The sequence below is a fragment of the Pteropus alecto genome, unplaced genomic scaffold (genome assembly GCF_000325575.1).
Source record: "Pteropus alecto unplaced genomic scaffold, ASM32557v1 scaffold73, whole genome shotgun sequence".
Taxonomy (NCBI): domain Eukaryota; kingdom Metazoa; phylum Chordata; class Mammalia; order Chiroptera; family Pteropodidae; genus Pteropus; species Pteropus alecto.
In genome coordinates, this window is record NW_006436284.1 from 1,104,177 (window position 1) to 1,128,777 (window position 24,601).

Sequence of the window (24,601 nt, forward strand, 5' to 3'; positions counted from 1 at the left end):
TTTAATCTGTGAATGACATTATTATCATTAAACTATTATTTTCTAACTTTACATTAGCTCCTTTTGGGTCCCTGAATGCTCATTTCATTTTAAGGCCTAATCCAAAATGAAATACAGCATTCTCTTTGCTTTCTGTAGAAACATCAGTGACTTTCAAATTATCCAAGAAAAAACAAATTACCAAAATCAAACTTGTTTCAATAAATTTTCAATGATTCCAAGCAATACATATCTACTGATATACAGATCGTGGAAAGTTTTAGCTTCAAAGTATAAACTTGCAAAAAATTTTAAAGGACTGAATATAAAGGGGGTTATGGAAAATATTTGGTCACCTTAATTATAGGTTTAAATACCACAAATGCTATAATAATACTTCTCACTTTACTTTTTTTTGATTTCTAAGCAACTAAACAACTTCACAAATGTTAAAAGCAATATCCCTTTAAAGTAGGACTTTTCCCTTAACCCTCAGCATTGTTTACAGATTGACAAAAACAGGATGAAAAGTAATTGTTTCCTTGGAGACAGGTAAGGTACTCTCCATGCCAGAGCTGCTCTGAAAATAGTAACCATAATTCCTCCCAATTTTTTGCTTTTCCTCTCTATAACTGTTAATTATAATAAAACATACTCAAATGTTTTCCTTAAATAATAGCCCTGGTCTGCTATTGTTTTTATTAATATTATTGCTTATTTCATTTATTACTATGAGGATAAGACAATTTGGGTGTCTCTTATCCACCACTCCACAGTATTTTCAGCAACAGATTATTTTCTCTTATTTGACAGTGTTCTGGAAACCACCTACTTATTCATGTTTGATGTGGTCAGACCACTGTGGTGAACTAAAGATCATCATTACCGTTCATATAGTGTTTACATTTTGTTTAGCAGGGGTTTCATATTAGTGGCTACTCTGGAAGATGTAGCTCAGATAATTATGGCAAAAAAATGGTAGAGGAAAGTCTGAATGATGCAGTCTTAGATTGGAATTCTCAATCTTGCCTTCAAATGAACAAATACGTTTTTACTACATTCACAACTTATCCCACACTAACTCTTAAGCACAGAAATTTTTTTTTTCATGATAGATAAAATAATTTATGTATTTTTTTCTTTAGAGATTTTACTTTTATGGATTTCACGTTTTAAAAATATTTTGCCTAAAAAATTAAATTTTTCTTAGATTTGTTTTACACGTTTGCAGCTTCCATTAATTTATTAAAAAAATATTTTGTGTAAACAAAGGTGCTGTGGCTCTGTCCTCAGATCCTTAGACAGTTCTCCCTTCGAAGTTATCTATTCTGTTACATGATAGCTTAGTAGAACACAGTAGGCCATTAGGAAAATAAGCAAATTCTTATCTGGAAGTCATTAACTAGAATCACTCATTCTCTTTCCTTTCTTGCCTGGAAGTTGGTTCTTTTCTCATCCTGGAAAAATATTTTGATTGAGAATTAAGTGCTGGTGAAAGGTGAATATGTGGCAGATGGACTGAAATGAGGAGGAGACTAAAACTACATTTGTCTCTGTAATAGCTGAGGGGTGTTAACAAAGACAAGGTCAGTGGCTAGCTGCTTGCTGACCTTGCTGTAGTTCAGTGCTTAAGTTTCGATGTAGAAATTGCAAGTTCATAGCTGATCCATTCTGCCTCACTAAGAGGGCTTCTAATCCATGTCAGGCGGTAAGTAGCTTTAGGTAAGAGTTTTAATACACAATCCTTGATGATGATCCATGAAATCACCTAGAATTGCAATTTAGTACTATTAGCCATTACAAATTCAATGAGTCATCTAAATTCTGAAGACATCAGCTGAAGATTGCATTCCTAGTTCCAATATCAATCTCAAGGAAATATCCTGATGCAAAATCATCAATAGCAGAGTAAGATAAGGGCTGGAGCAGAGTCCCTCAGTCAGATTCCCTACTGGTGTACATAGTACATAAAATGAGCAGAATCTGAGGGATCTGCTCAGCAGAAAGAAAAATATACTTTTCTTTGGAAAATCGTGCTATTTTTTAACAGTATAGAGGCATGTGCATAAAAGGAGATTAATCATTATAACCCTTCACCTTCCTGTAAATTTGTCATTTATAATTAAATTCTGATATAAATACCCATTTCATATTCATATGTCAAGGTTTCTCGTTCTTTTGTTTAGCTTTCTTATACAGAGCAAACATGAAGTAAAACTAGATCTGTCTCTCAATTCGAAGTCAGCACACCGCTCCTGGTATTCATTAACCAAGTTTAGAAACCGAGTTAACATCATAATATAAATTGTTTAGTGATTTATTGGATTGCAAAGGCATCATGTTTTAGAACCTATATTATTTCATTTATGTCAATGAGGACTGAGAGTCTGGGGCCATTTAGTCAATAGGCATAGTGCTCTGTGATGTTTTTCTGGAACGTGTATGGTCTATGAGCACACTTTTGGGCGGTGAACTTCCATTAGCCCCCACAGAGATTCTGTCCCAATGCCCAGATCGTGCTGAGCTCCGGGGAGAAGATACAGAAATTCAGAGCCAGCAACCGCGCTGGCTGATAGATCCCCCCACATTTCCAAGATCTGGAAAGACAAGGGAAGTGGACAGCTTGTAGAGGACCTTTTACTCTCCTTCCTGATGATGTCCTGGAACATGCTTCATTGCTGACCCTATCTTCTGAGAGAAAAGGCCAGGGAGTGGGGTTTTACAGTAATTCGTGCTCAGCTTTGTGCATCAGAAAAATAAAGAATAATGTGTCTTTCAAATAAAATCAATATCATTGAAATTAAATTACAGAAAATGTAATAATATTGTGCTTGTTACTTATAAATGCAATCTAAATATTACTTCTCAAGGTAATGTAGATTGCTTTTAAAGGAAAAAAATTATTTTCGCAGACCAGAGAAGGAGACTAAATCCAAGTTTGAGATTCCCCAACAATATTTTTACGAAGATAGAACTTATTTTGTAAATTGCTGGAAGAGTTTATACATTTTTTTAAATTGCCTAATTTAAAGTTGGTAGTGTCATAGAGCCTGTGAGTGAATACAGCTCAATCTGCTTTCCTGAAACTCAGTAATATACATAGTTTATAATATTTATGTATGTAGTAATTATGACATATTCTACTTATAATAACTAGATCAGACAGAGATCAGTGGGAACCAATAACTAGATTATCAATGAAGAAGAAATGGTCACTGTGCCACAGCCAAAATGTATTGAAGCAAAATATTGTAAGACCTGGCCCCATATGATGACTTTCTGTGGAAAGATTGATAATAATGGATACTGGGCATGGGAGAAAAGTCAGTTAATCGTTAGTTTATAACAGAGTAATGAGAAATTCGTCATCTGACTTCCTGCCCAACTGGCTATGTAAATGCACCCATGGGATAGAAATGAGATAATGGTGAAAGCCTTTTGAAATCCCCAAACTTTCCTCATTTAGAGAAACAAATGCAGAGCCCCTGACTTCAATATAACCATTTTCTAAAATTCTGAGGGAATAAGGTATGCTCTATCATATGGAGATTTTTATTTTCCTCTAGCAGGTCTCAGTTTTTTGGAAAGCCCAAGTTAAAAAGAAAATTCAGAATTTAGTTTAAGGAGGTAGTGAGAAGAGAAACAAAAGGGGAAAAACATAATCTCATGTAGACTAAAATTTGATGGTCAGATCAGAGCTAAATATGATCATTGCCACACTAAAGAAAAGAGGAAGATTAGTTGGTTGGATTGCTGATCGAGCCTTTATTAAAAATTAGTCCTGTGTAAGATAATATTTTTCTATCATAAGAGACCAATTCTGTAATTCTTGACAGCTTTTTCATAAACACTGACTGGATCACAGAAAGAGCCAGATATTCTGGTTTCACTGTAAATTTATCAACAGAATTTTAAAATATATGTCAGTTCTATATATACAGAAAGTATAAATGTATTTGAGAACTGTTTGTTATTAATCATAATAGATGTATTTTACTGAGTGAGCCCTATGGACCAGGTGCTATGCTAAGAGCCTGTATATCTCATTTCAATTAACCTTTATACTAATGCTGGGAGTAGGTATCAAACCAAGTTTGTGAGATGCCCAGAGTATCATAGCTAGTAAATGGGAGACACAAGATTAGAACCCATCTATTTCTTATTCTCACATTCTAAGCAACTTCATTATACTGCTATTCCATTATTTTCTGTTTCTTTATAGCCATTCAAGACTAGGTGATATATTAATTAATTCACAGGTTAATATAGGTTGTAGATTTTAAACTGAGCTAATAATTCAAGCATTTGGAATTTGAAGTCCAGTTATAGCTGGCTTTTTTTGACTGCATTCTTACAAGAAATCCAGCAAATATTACTTTCTCTGTTTCTGTGCTATTGATAACCATATGAACAGATTCCACATGAATGATATAAGACCTCATTAGATAAATAGTATATGTAAATAATTATATCTCAAACATTATTAAAAGAGGAAATGAAGTTGAGAGGTAAAACTTTTTGTTCTGCTTAATCGGCCATAGCCTTGATGCCAGAAGCATTAAGGTTCATAAGGCTAGAAAGGTACGTAGTGGCCACACACACACACACACACATTCATCAGACCAGTAGGAACCAAGATGGCAGTATTTTGTGTGAAGAGGGTTTACAAAGGGTTGATTAATTAATAAAGTGAGTAATATTATTAGGCTACTAAAATAATTTTGAAAACCAATGGTCCCAATTTATTCTTGGCTTCTCCAACTATAGCTAATGTATTAAATTTCAGTTCTAGGCATCACATTTTAAGAGGACTATTGCAAGTCTGTAATATCAAAAGAGAATGGCAAGATGATGGGGATCTACTAGTAGTATTAATATTAAAATAGCCAAAAAGTCCGGGCAAGTTTAGGAAAATGAAAGAGAAGCTTAGAGAATTAAATGATAATTGTCACCATTATTTGAAAGCTGTTATGGAGAATCAGTACAGGACTCAGCTCTGTGTGGCTCCCAAGGACTGAATTAGAGCCAATGGGTAAAAGCTATAGAGAAGTAGATGTCTGGTTCACTTAGGAAGAACTTCTAGTCATTATTACTACACAATAATGGAAGAGGCTGCCCTAAAGTCACAAAGAGTAGAAAAAATAAAGAGGAAAAAAGAAGGGAAGGAAGGAAGGAAGGAAGGAAGGAAGGATGGAAGGAAGGAAGGAAGGAAGGAAGGAAGGAAGTAAGGAGGGAAGGAAGGAAGGAAGGGTGAAGGAAGGAAGAGAGAAAGAAAAGTAAATGTCAGGGACAGGAGAAGAAAAAATGAGAGGATAGAGAAAGACCGTAGAGGAAGCAGGGTGAGTAAAATAGCAAAACTGTAACAGAGTCAGAGTTACGGGATCTACTTCGGAAATCAAAACTATTACATCCGGGAGAATTTAAATATACATATGCTGGGTAGTCGGGAGCTAAAAATAGGTTTCTTTCTACTTTACCTTTAGGGAAATTTTTTAAATTATTTAGTAAAAAAGTAAGGGGTACAAATTTAATACTTCCATTTCTAAATTGTTGTTTGGGGATAACACCAATTTTAGTCATGTAAAGCATCTTGTATGATGTTTTTTTTTTTCATCTTCTATTAAATCTTTTCTGGATTAAATATTCATTAGTTCAAATAAAGCTATTGTTACTGGTTAAAAGAATTATATAAACTCAGAGTGATTTTTCTGGGTTTGCTTTCTATTTAATTAAGCATTCAACTTCATTATCAAACCGTATTGTTTTAAATTAAATTTCCAAATAAGTATGCTTGGGTGTGAAATATTTTGCAAAACTCAAAGAAAAAAGTTTAACATTCTAAACTCAAACCATTCTAGTGGCTTTGTAAAACTGAAACTTTTGGGGGTTAATTATTGCCAAGGTTTTTTAATAATGGTTTCTAACCACACATACCCAACAAAATTTGCTTTTCGAAGCATCCTTCCTGCCCATACATAAGTTAATAGTGACATCTTGTGGTCAGAATTTCCTTTAAAAAATGCATTTATATATGTATTTATATGCACACACACACACACAGAGATATATACACATATATAAATATATATATATGCAAAGTACTTCTGTTTTACTACAAAAATATCCTAATTTCTTCTTACATTTCCAAATATTTTTGTAGTGCTTGTTGACTACACAAATCTTCTTTAATTGTTGTTAAATTAGTTGCTGAAAAATCACAAAAATGTAAGTCATGTGCGCTTGATGCCACGTGATGACACTCTGCCTCTATGGTCTTCCTCCCCAAAACCCATAACCCCAGAATAACTGTGAGGAAAATATCAAACAAACCCAACTTGAGAAGCGGTTTTCAAATAACCTGACTATAACTCTTTAAAACCGTCAAGCTCATCAAAAACAAGGAAAATCTGGGAAGCTATCACAGACCAGAGGAGGATAGGAGACGTGACAATTAATGTACTGTGGTACCTTAAATGAGACCTTAGAACAAAAAAAGAACTGTGAAAAAACTAGTGAAAGCCAAATAAAGAATGGAGTTTAGTTAATAGAAATGCACAATTCACCATTGTGATACATGCACCATGATAATATCAAATATTAAAAACAGGAGAAACTGGTTGAAGTAGGTATATGGAAATAGAATTCTGCAATGTCTTTGCAACTGTTTTGCAAATCTAAAACTATTATCAAATTTTTTAAAGTTTATTTAGTTTAAAAAATACTCTCAAATTATGAAATATCATTGGATTTATTGGGTGGGACATAGTACCCTTCTGAAAAATAAGAAATCAAAACAGCTAAAAGATTTTGCAATTGCTAAATGTTTTCGATTTTATGGAGTGAACTTATATTGCTGTAGAAATGAAATTAATAAAAGCCTTATTCTTTTAGAGAAGGCCTTAAGGCTTAACCTCAGATACCACGTCCACAAATTCCTCTTATTGGATCTTTCCGATCACAACCAAGACAACTTCATCATGGAATTATAAAAACAATGGAGGTAGCTGCTGTTACTTTTGATGTTATCTCCTATCCATGTCTCACCCCCTACTCCAATCCTCCTCTTTTCTTCCTCCTCCTCCTCCTCACCTAAGAACTTTCACACTTGCTGTTCTGTCTGCCTGAAACTCTTTTCCTCAGATATCTTCATGGCTCACTTCCATTCTCTGCTCAGATGTCCCTTATTATAAAAGTTTTTTCTGATCAACTTTTATAAAAAATCAACCTCTGTCCTTGTCTCATTTTACTGTCTTTCAGAGTGCTTGCCCCCAAAGCTAAATATTACATATTTGTTTACTTTCTATTTCACTGGGCCAGCATGTAAACTTTATTAGACAAAGAGTTTTATTAGTTTTGTTCACAGCTGAATCTCCAATGCCTGCCACAATGTAAAGCACATTTTATGCACTCAATAATATGTGTTCTATGAGGATAAAATCTCATTCTAAACCTGTGTCTACTATTTCAGTCCTTCTAACTAGATGTACAATGAGAAGAAAACTGATCTGTCTTCTGCATTACAGACTACGTCAGTGACGTCTCAGCTCCCATTTCTGTCTTCTTCTTTGCTCAGGGTCCACACTACATGCTCTGGTTATTCTCCATCCGCACCTGGCTTCCAAATCTATTCTCTGCCCTTCACTGCCCTGCTCCGTGAACTGAGAAGCTGGGCCATGAGCACTGCCTCCTTGGGCTCCCTTGATGACTGGTTTCTGGCTGAGTATGCATAAAAAGCATGAGAACAGAGAAGTTGGGATATTTCTTCCCTGTGTCCGCCCTGTTTTGTGCCTGGATTTTTGATGATGACAGCTCCTATCAAGTGGTTCCATCTTTAAGATACTTGTCTCTCTGGGTCTGTAATGCACTTTTCTCTTTTGCCCTTCAGAACTTAAGATAAGCATGTCTGCCTGCAGTTGCTGGCCTCTTAGTTTCACCATCCCTCGTTTGCTCTCTTAACCCTGGGCACATCTTTGAAGTAGCCTGTTAATTAAAACAGCTCCATTTATACCAGATAGGGTAAATTCTTTTTCCAGCCATGGCCCAGAATGATATACTTAGAGCAGTGGTTCTTAAACTTTAGCATGCATCAGAATGACCTAGGGGACTTGTTAAAATACTGCTCGTTGCCCACCATCCCCAGAGTTTCTGATTTTAGTAAATCTGGGATGAGGCCCCCAAATTTACATTTCTCACAAGTTTCCAGGTGATGCTGATCCTGCTAGTCTGAGGACACACAATGCTTATCACCGCTCTACAGTATATTTTTTCCATGTTGGGGATATGATAAATGAAAAGTTCCCATAAACGTGAACTAGATATTGTGTGAGTGTTAGAGGAGAAGGAGCTGAGAGCAGAATGAAGAAAAAACAGTATCTGTTATCTCATTAGGATGTGTGAACTACTTTGATTCCTCTCACAAATATCACAGAGTGCTAAATAATCATAAGAGCAAAAATTTATTGAACACTCAATGTGCCTGTCTCACTCTTCTAAGCACTTTGAAGTAGTATTACACCATTTAAACATAACAACATCCTTATTATGTAGACACATTATTATTTCCAAAGGCGAATGAAGGGAACTAAAATAGATTAAGTGACTTGCTCAAGCTGGCAAAGACAAAAAAATACTAGAATCAGGACTTTTACCTAGGCAATCTGACACAATTGATATACATATCTGCTAATCTGAAAAAGAGGTGCTCCTGGAATCGGAGTACATGAATCATTATCATGCATCTAACCTACGTTGTCAGGTGAATCATTACCAAGGGTCTTATTCCTAATGTTCTCTAATGACCTAAAGGTCATGGTCATAAAAATTCTACCTCTTTTCATACAACCTTACTGTAGACATAATGATATTTTCTAATGAACTCAATATACAAATAATTTAGTTCCTTGAATGAAAGAGACTGATCCTCATAGATCTTTTAAGTGCAATAAATTCTAAGGGTCTTTGTCATCCTTTTTGCAAACTAGAGATTGAAGTCCCTTCTTTTTGTGGTGCATTAAATTTCAAATTCATTATATGACAGGCAAGTTGAGGGATACGAATATTTGCCAAGTAATGTACGAAAACCAAACATGGGAACGTTAAGGGTTGCTTCTGTGTGAACATATGTATATATGTATGTGTTCATGTGTGCACATGTGAATATAGACCTTCCTATCCAAACTGAAGCCCATGGATTCCAATCACTCAATCTGTAAACTTTATTGTCCCACATCTCTTTTTGACTTTTTGTGTGCCCTTCTGTGCAATCATCAGCTGCCTTTTCTATTTAATTGCTGGGAAAAAATTAGAATCATCTAGATTGCTGCCAGCAAATTCACATTTCTACACTTGGATATTCCCTCAACAATATTTCAACAGAGTTCAGCCAGAAATTTAGGCCACAAAGAGTTTTAATGTAGAAAATTAGAAGCAAGAAGGTTGCTTTTAGGAAATCCAGAAATGCAACTATTACAGGAATATCACCACCATTGGTCTCAGCTGCCTGTAGTACAGAAGAAAATGATTTATTAATGATAGGGAAAAACATAAAATTTTTTTTTACACATTTATATAAAACATCAAGGTTGAGAAGTACCTCTTAAACCGATTTAAAAATGAGCAAAACATAAAAATATGACCACATTGGAGTTAAGAAATTATTTTTATCAAATAATACGATAAAGTGAAAAGTCAAGCCAAAACTGGAAAATGTATTTGCAAATCATTAAAAAAAAAAAAGATGAACAACTCCTGAACAGACATTTCATAGCAGAGGAAATACAAATGACTAAAAAACATTAAAACATGCTCAAATTCATATTACTAGTCAGAGAAATGCAAATTAGAACCACAAAAAAAAAATCATTTTACACATATCAAATGAGCAAAAGTTTAAGACTGACAATATCAGGTGTTGCTGTTTATAAATTCCGAGTAAGTGAAAACAATTTCTTTGAAAAAATATTTGTCATCTTACTAAAGTTGAGGATAACCCAACCATTCCTCTTCTAGCACGTAGCATAGAGAAGATAAGTTCAGGGAGCATTGTTTGAAATAGCCCCAAGTAAGAAGCAATATGAATATTAAGCTACAAGAGGATTACCCTATTGAAATCTATGCATAAAAAGTAATACTTTATAATATAAAAATAATCAAATTACAACGATAAAATTCAATATAGGTAAATTTCAGCAACTCGAATTGAATGAGTAAGCCCAACACAAAAGAAAGTTCATAACATGACTTCATTTTGAACTTACAAAACATTCAAAAACATGCAAAACTATACCATATTTAGTCAAGACTGCCATGAAAGGTCACACACGTTGTTCACTGTACAAGTCCAGGAGTGCCATTCAGAGAGTAAATATTTAAGAAAATCTACTCATGATAAAACTACACAAACGAATTAAAAACACATTTCAGGAGAGTGGCTACCTCTAGGTGGGCAGGAGGAGGGATAAGATAGGGTCACAGTGGAGGTGAAATTCTTCAAAGCTACTGATACCATTCTACTTCCTGAGCTGGGTGATGGGTACATGGCTATTTATTTTGTTTTATTCTTTAAAATTTAGAACATATTATCAATATTACCTCACATGTATTTAACATTAATCTACATTTTTTTAAAAGGACTCACGGACTCCACTTTCTCGCCTACACAACCCGGAGCAAATTGTCTTCAGTTCATCCAACAGTTTTTTTCACACTGTCACTAACAGCTTCTTTATTCTCAAATCAATAGAAATTATCTGTTTCTTATTTAAGTTCTCTTCAGAGTTCAACACTATTTGGAATTCCCTAGTATGATTTTTATAAAACCATTCTCTCCTTGTCTTCTCCCTACCTCTGAAGATGTTTCTCTTTCTTTACTTTGGCAAATCTCTTCTAATCTGCAAACCCCTAAAATATTAATGTTCATCAAGATCCATATGACTCTCCATTCTCACTGCTGTCTCAAGGCAATCTCGCTTATGCCCATGCTTTCAACCTACCACACATTTGTTGAGTCCTTCATCTGTATTTCCAGCCTAGACTTTGGTCTGAGTTCCATTGTCATATAGCTAATATTTGATAACAGGATATCCAAAACTAGGCTCATCATCTTCCCCTAACCAAAACATACTACATTTGGGAAATAATTCTACCATCCATATCATTTCCCTTAGGGTTATTCCAGATTTTCTTTATTTCCCACATACAAGTTTAGTTTATTATACAGTCAGAATGTCTCTCCTATAGATCACCCTCTCTATCACCACTTCAGCTAATTTTGTTCAAACTCTTATAATCTTTCTCTTGACAATTTCAATAACATTGTTAATGCTTTCTATAAATCCATTCAGACCCATCGTATTTATTCTTCACTGCCATCAGAGTTATCTTTTCCATATGCAATAATTTCTCTGTTCATAGTTCCCCCATGGTTATTTATCTCCTAAAGGATCATATGCAACATTTACATAACATACAAAAGCTCTGCACAGAGATACAATCATTACAATATAAAGGATGAACTCAGGTCCAAAATCTTCAGCCTACATCAAAGACTTTATGTTCTTATGACTGTGGAAACAGGCCAACCCTAGTTGCTGGGCTCAGGGAATAATGGAGGTATAGCTATAAATGAAGAAGCTTCTCTGTCAAGGACATCATTTTCTCTCTAGTTCAGAATGACATGTCTTGGGCATAGGCCTAAGATTCTGTTTACTTTCCCGTCAATGTAGAGCAGAATGGCTGGACATGATGTCATGCCTTTCACCCTGTTCCTCTCTCTGTCCTCTGTTTTCCTGGGGGAAGCCTCTGCAACTGTTTTTGTTTGTTTGTTTGTTTGTCAGCTCAGGTTGTAGGCCATTGAACCTGCAGTGAGTTTCTTCCAATTTCACTGTTCCAACTCTAGATGGCTTCGTTCAGTTTATTCTCTGTTGATCTTTACATTTCTTCAGGTATCTGATAGCTTCTTCCAATTCCTAGCCCTGAATTTTCTACTTTATCCACTCCGAATTTGAACTTGTGTGAACAGAATACTAGGCTTTAACGTAGAAAATCAATACAATCTAACCCAGAAGCCTACTACTTTGAGTTAGAATTCTACTATATGATTAGATATATTCAGCAAGTAATTGGCCATCTGATGCAATAATATACCATGCATCTATTCAGATTCTGGCAATATGTTACCTTTCTTCCTAACTTTTTACTTCTAAATTGTTTTATTTTGATTTGTAAAAGAAAGAAACAATTTGAATTTAGTAAAGATAAATTAGAAATTATAGGAAGGAAGAATGCCAAGAATTACACCCCCTGCTTTTAACTTTTGATAACATTTTATTGCACTCTTTCTTGGGTTTTTCTGTGTGTCTTTATGTGCACATATTTCTTAACAGATCATGCAATGTACACAGACTGCTTTTAATTTTAGTTTTTAAACTTACCTTTATTTCAAAAACTTTTTACTATTTTATAAATTTTATCAATGTTTTTATATCTTGTTGGATATGATTTTAAATTCATTTTTAATTTAAATGTACTATAATTTATTTAAATTGTCCCTTATTATTACTTTGTGTGTATGCTATTTTCTATTACAAATATTTACTATTATAAATGTTTGCAATTTATTATTATATTATTACAAATGGAGCAAGATTACATCGCCAAGTGTCAAGCCAGTTATTCTCAATGTCTTTCCCTCTTCTCCTCTCTGACTTTTACCCTGATGCCATTTTCTCTACCTCAGACTACACTGAAGGTTAAACAGTGATTCATATAACCCTGAATATGTTTTCAGGGCTGTTTTCCTTCCCACATAATGACTATACAAAATTTAGTCTAGAAGAATGGGAAGAAGAGGCAAAGTGGCAACCCAAGTCCAAGGAAGAAAGAAGACAGTCTAGAGGAGCAGAGGGTACACTAATTGGGAAGAGAAAGGGAAAACAGTTCTATCTTTTTTAAGTATAGTTAATATACAATATTATATAGGTTATATTCATTTCAGGCGTACAATATGATTTGACATTTCTATATCTTACAATGTGATCACTCCATTAATTCTAGTAATCATCTTTCACCATGTAAACCTATCATGATGCTATTGACTATATTCTTTCACCTTTTTCACCCTTTTCCCTACCCCTTCCCTTTTAGTAACCATCCCTTTTGTCACTGTTTCTATGAGTCTGTATTTGTTTTGGAAAACTATTGACACAGGGCCAGGAAGCTGAGTGGAAGAATACACAGACAAGCAGTCCTAGAAGGAGGAAGGCCCCCAAATTCAGTCAACAGTCCTAGGATCTTGAAACATTCTTGTTTAGAGAGTAGGACTTAGATCTGCTGGGGGATGGAGGTGGGGTGATGATGTCATGAAAGGTGAGCCTCTCACCTTGATCTGGGCAAAACTAAACTTTTTTTTGGGAGTTGGGTAGCAGTCGGCTGTCAGCATTACAAGTTGTACATATATTTTTTAATTTCTAAAATTATACTGAGTCATTTTCTTTGACTGAACTCAGTTATTACCTCAGGGATAGAAGTAATGGGCCTTTTAGAAGGCTGAATGATATCACCAAAGTACTCTCCAAAAATGTGGTAACAATTTGCTTTCTCATTATGAATATCATACTTTGATGTCTATTTGTAAGTCATTTGAGGCTATTTTAACTACTTGAGTTATTTTAGGAAAAATTAATTTTAAGCTAACTTAGATCAACGTGAATTTGAAAAAAATCTGATGACTACTGAGAAAAATTATTGTTTTGCTCCAGTCATATTGCAGATGTTTCCATAAAACTGGATGATGACTTTGCTTGCAAAAGACATTTAAAATATCATATGCAGCCATATGTTCTAAATGTAACAGATTACCGCTATATGCATGAGTTAAGGAACACTGTTGTGTAATTTGAGAGAACATTTGAAATACATGAATTTCAGAAATTCATATTACAGACATGTTCATATTTCAATGACAGAGAAATAGGAAAATATATAGCTCGTGATTGGAGTATAATCAGTTTGGTAGGACACTAAGCCATATTAAAACCTGGTCCTATATCCAAAGGTATATTCAGATTCACTGATATCCCCCTAAGAAGTCCTTGTTGGAGAGGAAGGACCACAAACGATGCACAGATAGAGAACAGCATCTGGGTAAATTCACCACTCCAATATTTGAGGAAGAATCATATGCATGGCCTCTGGGGGGCTCACTTCTGAACTGTGAGTAGATTGTGATTCTGCTGATCCCTTAATTTTGATATTTTATTCATCGTGGACTTTTTGAATTAATTTTGATTTTTAAGACTTTTTATTAAAATATTATGTTCATTACTGAGTTTTTTGGCACTCCTTAGGTTTGCAATGGAGGTGAGTGAAACACCTTACTCCTGGCTCAGTGTACTTGCCCCAAATACTCTTCTTTCCTTCTCTGCTCAAGACAGCAGGATACGCATGTGGCCACCAAAAAAAATCAGAAGTTCCTATTATATTCTCAAACCATACCTTTCCTCCACGGACTGTTTTTCATGTTTCTGAAGGCTTCCTTCTTTCTTACCTCACCATCACCAAAATGCCTGACATCTAACATACAGTAAACATTCAATAAATCTTTGATGAGAACATAAGTGAATAAACAGAAGAGTCCAAACAATAAATAGGGATACTCAGACGGTGAGTTTTTCATCATTCACTTAATAACTGTTCAAGAGGAACCAAGTATTAAATGGCTGCTGATAAAAAATAAACTTTACATAGTCTTCCAACAACGGGTATTTTAAAAATGAAACTGCTATATCATGAGAACTAATTAGTTTCTAGTGATAATAATGTGTCTCCTCCTCTTCCTTACAATATTAACAAAAACATAATGCTTAACTTAAAGTGCATCTTGTTTGATTTTTATCTTATAATGATCCTGTGAGAAATCAGAAAAGGTAATAATAATTTCTATATTACAGATAAGGAAGGTACGACTTGGTGGGTTTAATAAACTTCATCAAAGTCACTCAACTTATTTAAATGGTGGAGCCAGGATTATAACCTAGATAACCTGATTCTAGGTTCATGCTCTTAACCACTACACTTCACCATATTGATCACTCTTTTTCCACCCACGTTCTTTGACCCCTTGGCCTAAATGAGCAAGATGTACTTCTAAAACCTTGCAAGTCTCACTCTACTTTTAACGGATAAGTATTTAAGACATAAAGAATCTTTCAAAAATCTCCTCTACTAAACTGCAGTATTACACTGTTGTTTTGTAAGACATAGGGTGTCACGAAGAGCAAGCTCAAAGCTCCTCTGCTTTCAGTGCCCAGATGTGCTTATCAATTTGCTCCCGGACCTGTTCATACCAGTTTTATTTATTATTGTAGTTATTTAATTTAACTAAAATTGTTTAAAATGATAAAGGATGAGTACGAAAAGAAAATTGCTTTAAAATTATGAAAGCTAATTTAAAAAATTCTGGTGATGTTTTTCCAAAACGATTACTGTTGAATTAGATGTGTCTGCGACAGTGGTAAAATTAGAGGGAAAAGAAGAGACATAAAAGTCTAAAAAGATTCTATATTCGGGTTGCTTTGTAAATATATGCTTTAGCTCCACATTAAATAAATCAAAAACGTAAATCATAAATGCTTTGTTATGGATGTGGTTTATACAAAAAAAATAAAAACACCTGAGAATCCCAACCAGAAAATCACATTTATAGGGAAGGACTTGGTACTACATCAAAAACTGGCAGAAGTTTCTGTAATTTTTATTTATGATTTAGGATACTTTGAAGCTATTTAAGTTACTATCTTTAAAACAAATAGTTCAAAAAAAAAAAAACAAAAACCTGTTACTAATTCCAATATTTAGTTGTCAAGGTACTTCTATTCCAGAAATATTTTCACTTTTATTCTAGAGACATTTGCATTTCAATCGCAATTTCCAGAAACAGAAAAACAAGGAATTTCTCATAGAATGTCAATCCTAGCAAAAAAGAATGAGACAATTTTAGGATCTGAAGCTTTGTGTTACAATGAAGCACTAACAGAAAAGTGGTCATCCCTTGCATGAGGCTAGCCCCTGCTATCTCACAGTCTCAAGAAATTTCTTTTCTTACTTACAGTGCAGCTGTGATGCAGTGCAGTTGGTCCTGGCAAACAGAGGTTGGTAGCAGATTTTTGGACAGCTTACTATATCAAAATGACATCCATTCCCTTGTTTTTCTTCTGTATTAAATCTTAACCAAAAATAACATTAGGCTTGCAATGTGTCAAAATGCTAAATTATTATTAACATATGTAAAAATATAATAATAAATGTTCTCGAGAATCATTGCACAGGTGATTGCTAAGGATTAAAAAGTAAAACAGTTCCTACTTAAAGGTGCTCACAGATTAGTAGGAATCAACTCGTGTGCTGAAATAATGAATTTTAACACAGCAAAATATAACCATAATTCTTTCGTAGTTTATTCATTTCCCTTTTTTCAGTTTAATCCAAGTATATTCTTCTTTTTGAAAAATTATCATTAAACAAATTATATATCAATTAGCATACAGAAATATGGCATTATTTTCTCAAAGATTAGCAGTGATCTTTTGAGTGATGCTTGCCTTATCTTAAAAGCAAGCACGTATTATCAAAAAAAAAAAAGCTAGAACGGTAGTTTCAATAATACAGAAAAGACGTGATGAGCCATACACAAATGAAATCATTAAAGTTAGCCAAGAGCTAGAAACTCCCGTTCAGAACGTTCTTAAATGACTTCTGGCAAAACTGTTGCCTGGGTCCAAGATGCAAACGAAAGTGGCAGCAACTCCGGTTTAAAGGTTTCATTCCTACCCGCCAGACCTACGGAAAACCTATTGGCTCCGAAGTTTCTCCTTTCGTCTACAAACGCTCCCGACCACGAAAAACTAAGTTGGAGAAACCATCTGATTGGCTAAGTAATGGATGACGTAAGTTTCCCAAGCCCACTGAGAATCGGCCTCCCGAAGACTGGCTCAGATTCCGCCTTCCGATTGGTCCTTAAGGCAAGAGGGTAGGGGCAATTGCTGAAGTTGACCTCTGGGGTCGAAACCGTGGTCAAAAATGGCGGCGGCCAGGTGTTGGAGGTTTGCGCGCCGCAGTCCGGGGCTGTCATTGCACACCGCGGCCGAGGCCGCCGTCGGGGCTCCTGAAATACCCGGTCCAGATGTCGCGGCGGCCCCCATCGCTCGCTACCCGCCGATTGTGGCCTCCCTGACTGCCAAAAGCAATGCGGCCCGGCAGCGGCGAGTAGAGAAGTGGCAGGCGACGGTTCACGCGGCCGAGTCTGTGGACGAGAAGATGCGTATCCTCACCAAGATGCAGTTCATGAAGTACGTTGTTTACCCGCAGACCTTCGCCCTGAACGCCGACCGCTGGTATCAGGGCTTCACCAAGACCGTGTTCCTATCGGGTCTGCCTCCGCCACCCGCGGAGACAGAGCCCGCGCCCGCCCTGGACCTAGCGGCCCTGCGCGCCGCCGCTTGTGACTGCCTCTTGCAGGAGCACTTCTACCTGCGGCGCAAGCGGCGATTGCCCATCTACCAGGAACGTGAGGCCATCGCCTCCCCCTTACTCGACCAGCTGGTGGCCACCCTCATGGGCCTGCTCAGCGCACACAACCCCGTCCTGGCTGCCGCCGCCCTCGGTAAGCCTTGAGCCTCCCACGCCGGGCAGGGTAGGTGGGGATTGTAGGGGCCCACTCCGAAACAGACTTGTCTCCTATTCATTCTCTCTTTTGTCAGTTTTTTTCTCAGTTCTTTGACTCCTAGTTGAGGACAACGTGGTTTAGTAGCGGTCACTGCGCGAGGAATATGGAGACTGGGTTGTCGCACCTGTAACTGCAACTCTAGGCTAGTAGCCTAAAGACTCCAGGACTTCAGTCCTTGACTCTGCTTTGTGAAGGCGCAGCCAAATGGAAGAGCAGTGTTGGTTAAGAGAAGGGGCTCTTAGAGAGTGGGACAGACCTAGGATGCCTTTTTGGCACTTGCACCAAAAAGTTACGTGACCATATGTCAATTCATTAACATTTCTCATTTTCAAAATGAGAATTACGATAATAGTATTTCATTATGAAATTGTTGAGATTAAAGGTGATATTGATTAAAATACCTAACATTTATTCAGTACTTTGTGCCTGGCCCAGTTCTAAATCTTATTTATGCCAACTAATCTCACAATAACTGTTTACAGTAGGTAGCATTGTTTTATAAATGGTAAAAATAAAAAACAAAAAACCGAAGGCACAGAAACCTAAAATGTATCTAGTCAAAAGAGCCTGTAGCTGATAGATTTGGCTGTCAGGATTCAAACTCAGTCAATCTGGGTTCCCAGTTAACAATCAGTAACCTCTCTTTAATGGATAGACAGTTAAAAATTAGTGTTTCTGACATATTCATCATTTTATATCTACCACCCAGTAGGCATCTTAATAAGTATTTATTGAATCGATGTTATTATAACTCGAGATATGTGCTCAACTGAGTCTTACAGTGTCATTGTTACTTCCTCTCACTTGAGAAGGAAGTGATCTTGAAGGAAGCATCATAGACTTTGACTGCTCCTGATTGATGGCCTGTTTAACTAAATTAACCAGTTAGTTAACTAGAAAACTAAGTTAACCATGTCAACTCAGGTTCCTCTTCTGTAAAAAGGAGACGATGACAATTATTTATACTTTTCAGTTATTGTGAAGGTCAAATTAGTAATTTATAAGACAGTTCTGACTCTATTTAAACTTTTTATTTCTGGTAACATTCCTGTTCTCTTAACTGAGAAAATTCTTTGGTAGTGACGGTACAAGTAGACAATAAATGTTTGGTACAAATAGTGATGGTACAAGTAGACAATAAATGTTTGCGTGTTATATTTATGTCATGATCATTTAAGTTAAATGAGCACCTACCTCCTACTCTATGGAGTATTTTCTGATATATTTTTATATCAGAAAGTATTTTCTGATATATTTTTAATTAGTACAATCATTCTTGAGTTCTGTATTGCTGAGGTTAGTACTCTCGTAATAATCAAATTTAAATGATCAGATAAGAAAATTTTGAATATCTTTTGGTAGATTGTAAACGCCCAGTTCACTTTTACTGGTTACGTGGTGAAGAAATTATTCCTCGTGGTCATAGGAAAGGTCGAATTGATGCCTTGCGATACCAAATAAACGATAAACCGCACAACCAGATCCGAATATCCAAACAACTCCCAGAGGTAAGGATTTATTTATTTATTGCATATGTACCTATTGATGTGTGATGAGGAAATGTCATAGGCACACTAGGTAATGGGCTAGGTGCGTTAAATAGTGTTGGTTGAATACTTGCCTTTTGAGTTTCTTTCAAATACATCCATCTGAAATTCTTTTAAACTTTTTTAGTCTGCTATGGTGTACATATTCCCCGAAGGTCAAATAATCATTTTAAGTGGGTAAGTGGGGTTAAGTCATCAGTTTTCAGGGACATACGAATCTTTTCTTTTTCTTACTATAAAAATATAAAAAACTGATAATAGTTTATGAGTATAATTTATAATACCTACACTACCTTTTCACAAGTCGAGGCATTTTTCTAGTTATAAGCTGGTCATGTTACATACATACAGTTCTTTTGGAGAAAAAAAGTATATTTTGAGTGTTGTCTGTGTGTCCATGTCAGAGGTTGGCACATTTTTTTTGGTAAAAATCCACATAGTAAATATTTTAAGATTTGGGGGGCCATAAGTCTATGTTGCAATTATTGATCTCAGTTTTTAAGTATAAAAGTAGCCATGTACCACCTGTAAATGAATGTGCATGGCTGTGTTCCAATAAAACTTTACAAAAACAAGTGACTGGCTAAATTTGATTCATCATTAGATAGTAGTGTTATCAAATCATTTTGTAAAAACATCCTATTTTAAGATTTTTAAACCTATTATGAGTAAAATTTGTATTAGTGCTGCTGTGAATTCACTTATGACTTTTTCTTTAAGTTTGTGCCGCTGGATTATTCTGTACCTATAGAAACCCCTGTTATGAATTGTAAGCCAGACAAACTTCCTTTATTCAAACGACAGTATGAAAATACCATATTTATTGGTAAGTTTATCATTTGATATATTGTACTATAAATGTGTCTAAAGTGCCTTGTGCAGATTTGCAAATTAATTCTTGATGACTAAGGTTCAGGTAGTCTATGAGCAATATAATTTGTAATCTCAGGTTGCAGTATGCATGAAAATTGGAAAGAAAATATTCTTTCAGCTCACCATTTAAAATTTTACTATTTCTACTGAGTTAGCAGTATTTAAATTTAAAAATAAATAGTTACACTTGTTAGACTTTGTTGATTTATTATATAGAAAAAGTAATTTGTTTTTTCAGAAGTAAACAAGTATAGAACTGGAATTGAGGCAGTGATTGGCTTTTTTACAAAAGCCTGCCGTTTATATCACGCTCTGTGATAATCATCACAAATATAAAAATTAATAAGGCCTGATTCCTGCCCTTATGCAGTTTATTCTTTTGCTAATTTTTCTTTGTCTATTAATCACTAGCCAACTTCCAGAAGATTTTAAGGAATAAGCTTTATATTAGTCTACCAGACCTCCTCTCCGTCACTGTAGCCTTAGAATTATAAGGAACTTTTGACTTTACCACTGAAGTCAAGAATATCAACATTTTATAAAATATTGACCCTTGTTTTCTTTACTTAGCAGCATCATATAAAAGTCAATTATTTTTTAAATTGAGAAGGTATGTAATTATTACATTAAATAACATAGTTTTTAAAGTTAGAAGTGTTTGTATCCTTTGGCAAAACGACAAGAATAACAAAGCTCCTTATAATGGGTTTGAAAAAACTGAAATAATATGGAATTTTAAATTAGTTTTATGTATATTCTTTTGACTTATCATATGTCAGATTGGGCTTTATGATAGCTAGCAGACTGTACTTTCACGTGAAATTTACCTTTATTATAATCAAGTCAATAAATAAACCAACCTTCCCTTGTATATTTTGAATACTAATCACACGATATGTAGAGGAGAAAGATGGGTTTAAAACAAATACTAAAAATGTTCTCCAGATGTGCTACATGTTCATTTCACATTTTTATTTTGCTCTTCAGGCTCAAAGACAGCAGATCCATACTGTTATGGTCATACCCAGTTTCATCTGTTACCTGACAAATTAAAAAGGGAAAGGCTATTGAAACAAAACTGTGCTGATCAGATAGAAGTTGTTTTTAGAGCTAATGCTATTGCAAGCCTTTTTGCGTGGACTGGAGCACAAGCTATGTATCAAGGTAAAATAATGGTGTGTTCTTGGAAGATATCTGACATTTTTAAGAAAATAGTTCAAATTGTTTTTATCTGTTAAAATGTAGGTGGAATCTTAACATTTTGAAAATTTTTACATTGGCACAAAATATAGTTGTTTTAAAATCCATAATGAAATATTTTACATTTGTAGTTGGCAGGTGGCACTTAGGTAGTTACTTTGATCTTTTATGTTGATCACTTTTGTTTGAGAGTGTTTTTTTTTTCTGACTGTGTTTTCAAGTATTTTAAAGACTATATAGCTAACTAAATCAACACTGTAGATGATAGTAGCTTTCTGAAGCCAGAAAAGGAAATGCTTTGGTGGATTAAATTTTAAGTTAAATCACAGCTATCCTTTATAATTTTTTGAAGGCCATATCCAGGATGTGGATTAGGCGATTGGTCATTCATTCAGTAAATAGTGAATGTTTTTTGTGTACAAGCACTGTTGGCCTTGGAGACCCATGTTCAATGAGATAGGCAGATCCTCCTCTCCTGGAACTTATGTTATAGTGAGGAGAGTAAAGGATAATAAGCATGCAATATTTTAGGTATTGGTAATACTATGAAGAAAATACACTAGAAAGGGGTAGAATGATTTATAGTGTGCAGGTGTAAATGGGATATGGGGCAGAATCTGTCTAAACATAATAATTTAGAAGAGGTCTTCAGAAAAATGACATTTGACCAGTGACCCGAATGGCAATAAGCTGCCTATACTTAAACTTGGGAGAAAGACACTTTTAGGCACAAGGAATGGCAAGTAAGTCTCTGAAGTTGAAACAGACTTGAGGTGTTTAAGGAACAACATGAAAACTAATGAGGAAAGCAGAGGAAGAATGGTCAGGAATGAAATAGAAGAAGCCAGAAGTCATATTGCATAGGACTTTTAGAGTCCATTTTGAGGCATTTGGATTTTATTATGAAACCTGAAGTAATATAATATGTAACTAGTTTAATTCTATATAAGTACCCAGAAGGAATTTTAATACAGATTTAATTATTGCTAGGTTCACCTTTTTCCTTTATGTATATATTTTAACCTTATACTCAACAATTGTTGACTTACATTTCTATAAAAGAAGTAAATGTACAGAGCAGGAATAGGATTAGACAGAATCAAAAAAAGTGAGGAACCTTTCCTGAAGATGTTAGAATGGCTCTGTTTACTCACGGAAGATAAAATATTTTTTGCAATCTAATTAAGTTCACATTTTAACAGTACTATTCATTGGGTGTCTCCATTAAGGTTTGACCCTGGCAGTAGGATTTAAAAGTATTAAAGCCAGTCAGCCGGGAACAAGAAGCAGTCAGAAAATTTGAGTTGTAAAGATATTAAGGCACCCTGGAGCCTTATCACCTAAGACACACTAAGCGAAATGAAAGCAACTCATAAAACAAATTTTGAAATACATAAAGGAAGACACAGAATTTGTCTGAGGACATGGTTCAAGTACTTAGAAAGTTAGGTGTTTTGCTGAAGGGCTTTTTTTTGTAGAGTTGGTGAAATAAATGGCCATAATGATTATTGGGTGGCAGATGCTACTGGTATGGGGAAAATTTGAACATATTTAAAGTTGATGAGTAATGATGTAGTTAATACTAGATGTAGGGGAGATCTGCATAGATATAACTTGTTACAGGTGGAAAGCTGTTGAAGGCAGAAATTGTTGAAAAGATGTATCATGAGTTTGGTGGTACTAGGCAAGAGGAAATAATTCTTGATGCAGACATAGAATATAGGATTAGAATGAGAGAAAGCTTTGAGGCCTTCAGGAATTTGGTAGGTAAAATATCTAGCTTTTAGGAGGTATTCAGTACCCTCTATTGCAGGGGTCCCCTAGGCCATAGACCAGTACCCGTCCATGGCCTGTTAGGAACTGGGCCACACAGCAGAATTTGAGCAGCAGGCGAGCAAAGGTTCATCTCTATTTGCAGTGGCTCCCTACTAGCATCACTGCCTCAGCTCCACCTCAGATCATCAAGCATTAGCTTCTCATAGGAACACTGGGACTAAAAAGGTTGGGGACCGCTGCAGTCTAATGTATATGTTTTGTTTTGGTAAAATATATTCTATGTAAATTTCACTATAACTTTTCTTCTATAGGATTCTGGAGTGAAGCAGATGTTACTCGACCTTTTGTCTCTCAGGGTGTAATCACAGATGGAAAATACTTTTCTTTTTTCTGCTACCAGTTAAATACTTTGGCACTTACTACACAAGCCGATCAAAATAACACTCGTAAGAATATATGTTGGGGGACACAGAGTAAGCCTCTTTATGAAAAAATAGAAGATAATGATGTGAAAGGTTTTAATGATGATGTTCTACTTCACATAGTTCACTTTCTACTGAATAGACCGAAAGAAGACAAATCACAGCCATTGGAAAACTAAGAAGAGACATTTGATTCAGGAATTCGGAAATATTTAAATGTCACTGATGAAACAATAAAAATATTTTTAATGATGAGACTTGTGACTGCCAAATATTAAATGCCTTAACTTTTGAAGCAAATATTTGTTATGTTAACCTGTGATTAGACCTCTCATTCTACACTGAAAGATTTAATTTTAGGTATATTATTGATTTAAAAGTAATTTGATTTATATATGACTAACTGATGAGACTAATTGGACTATCTTCAATGCCTGATAATACCTGTGATTTTAAAAGTAATATAAGGGCAGTAATTCAAATGCTTGAGAATATATATGTTTTGTTTACATTTTTCTTTTTTGTTTTTAATATTTTTGTTAATAATATAATAGAATTTTCAAAGTCCTTTCAAGCTCCTCTAAAACATGAACAGCATTTTGCAAGTATAGGAAACTGAGGCTCAGAGGAGTTAACAGATGATTAATAATCCAACTGATGAATTTATGTACAACTTAGGTTCTTAGCACTTAGAAGTAATGTTAACATATTTCAGCTAGTGACATTTGCTCTGTCCCAAAGATTAACAAATTAAGTTTGCTGTTTCTAAAACAGTTATCAGTTGTAAAATTGTTAATCTTGCAGAGAATTAAATTTCATTCAAAACAATTTTTAGTGAGAAAAAAATGTTTCTCTTTAAAAATCTTTCATCTTTAACTGCATACAGTGTGGGTTTTTGTTTTAATTGTCAACGATAAAAGGGAGAGGGGTTATAAAACATCCACATTTCAGATTCTATTGAAAATTGTAAGATCTGGCAACTCTAGTTTTACATTCTTGCACGTTAACAATAAATAGGAACTGGAAATTATTCTGGGTCTCTTTATAGGAGACATACTCTCTACAGTTTGTCACAGTCTCCC

General features: G+C 35.1%; 1 protein-coding gene across 1 annotated transcript; it reads left to right on the forward strand.

The window, feature by feature from the left end:
- The first annotated feature begins 17,016 nt into the window (after nucleotides 1-17,016).
- Nucleotides 17,017-23,821, forward strand: MRPS30 (mitochondrial ribosomal protein S30). The gene is made up of 5 exons (XM_006912447.3): nucleotides 17,017-17,638; nucleotides 19,064-19,209; nucleotides 19,969-20,074; nucleotides 21,109-21,285; nucleotides 23,409-23,821. Exons 1-5 carry the CDS (start codon nucleotides 17,056-17,058, stop codon nucleotides 23,696-23,698), a joined length of 1,302 nt encoding a protein of 433 aa, XP_006912509.1. The 5' UTR covers nucleotides 17,017-17,055; the 3' UTR covers nucleotides 23,699-23,821.
- Nucleotides 23,822-24,601: the final 780 nt, after the last annotated feature.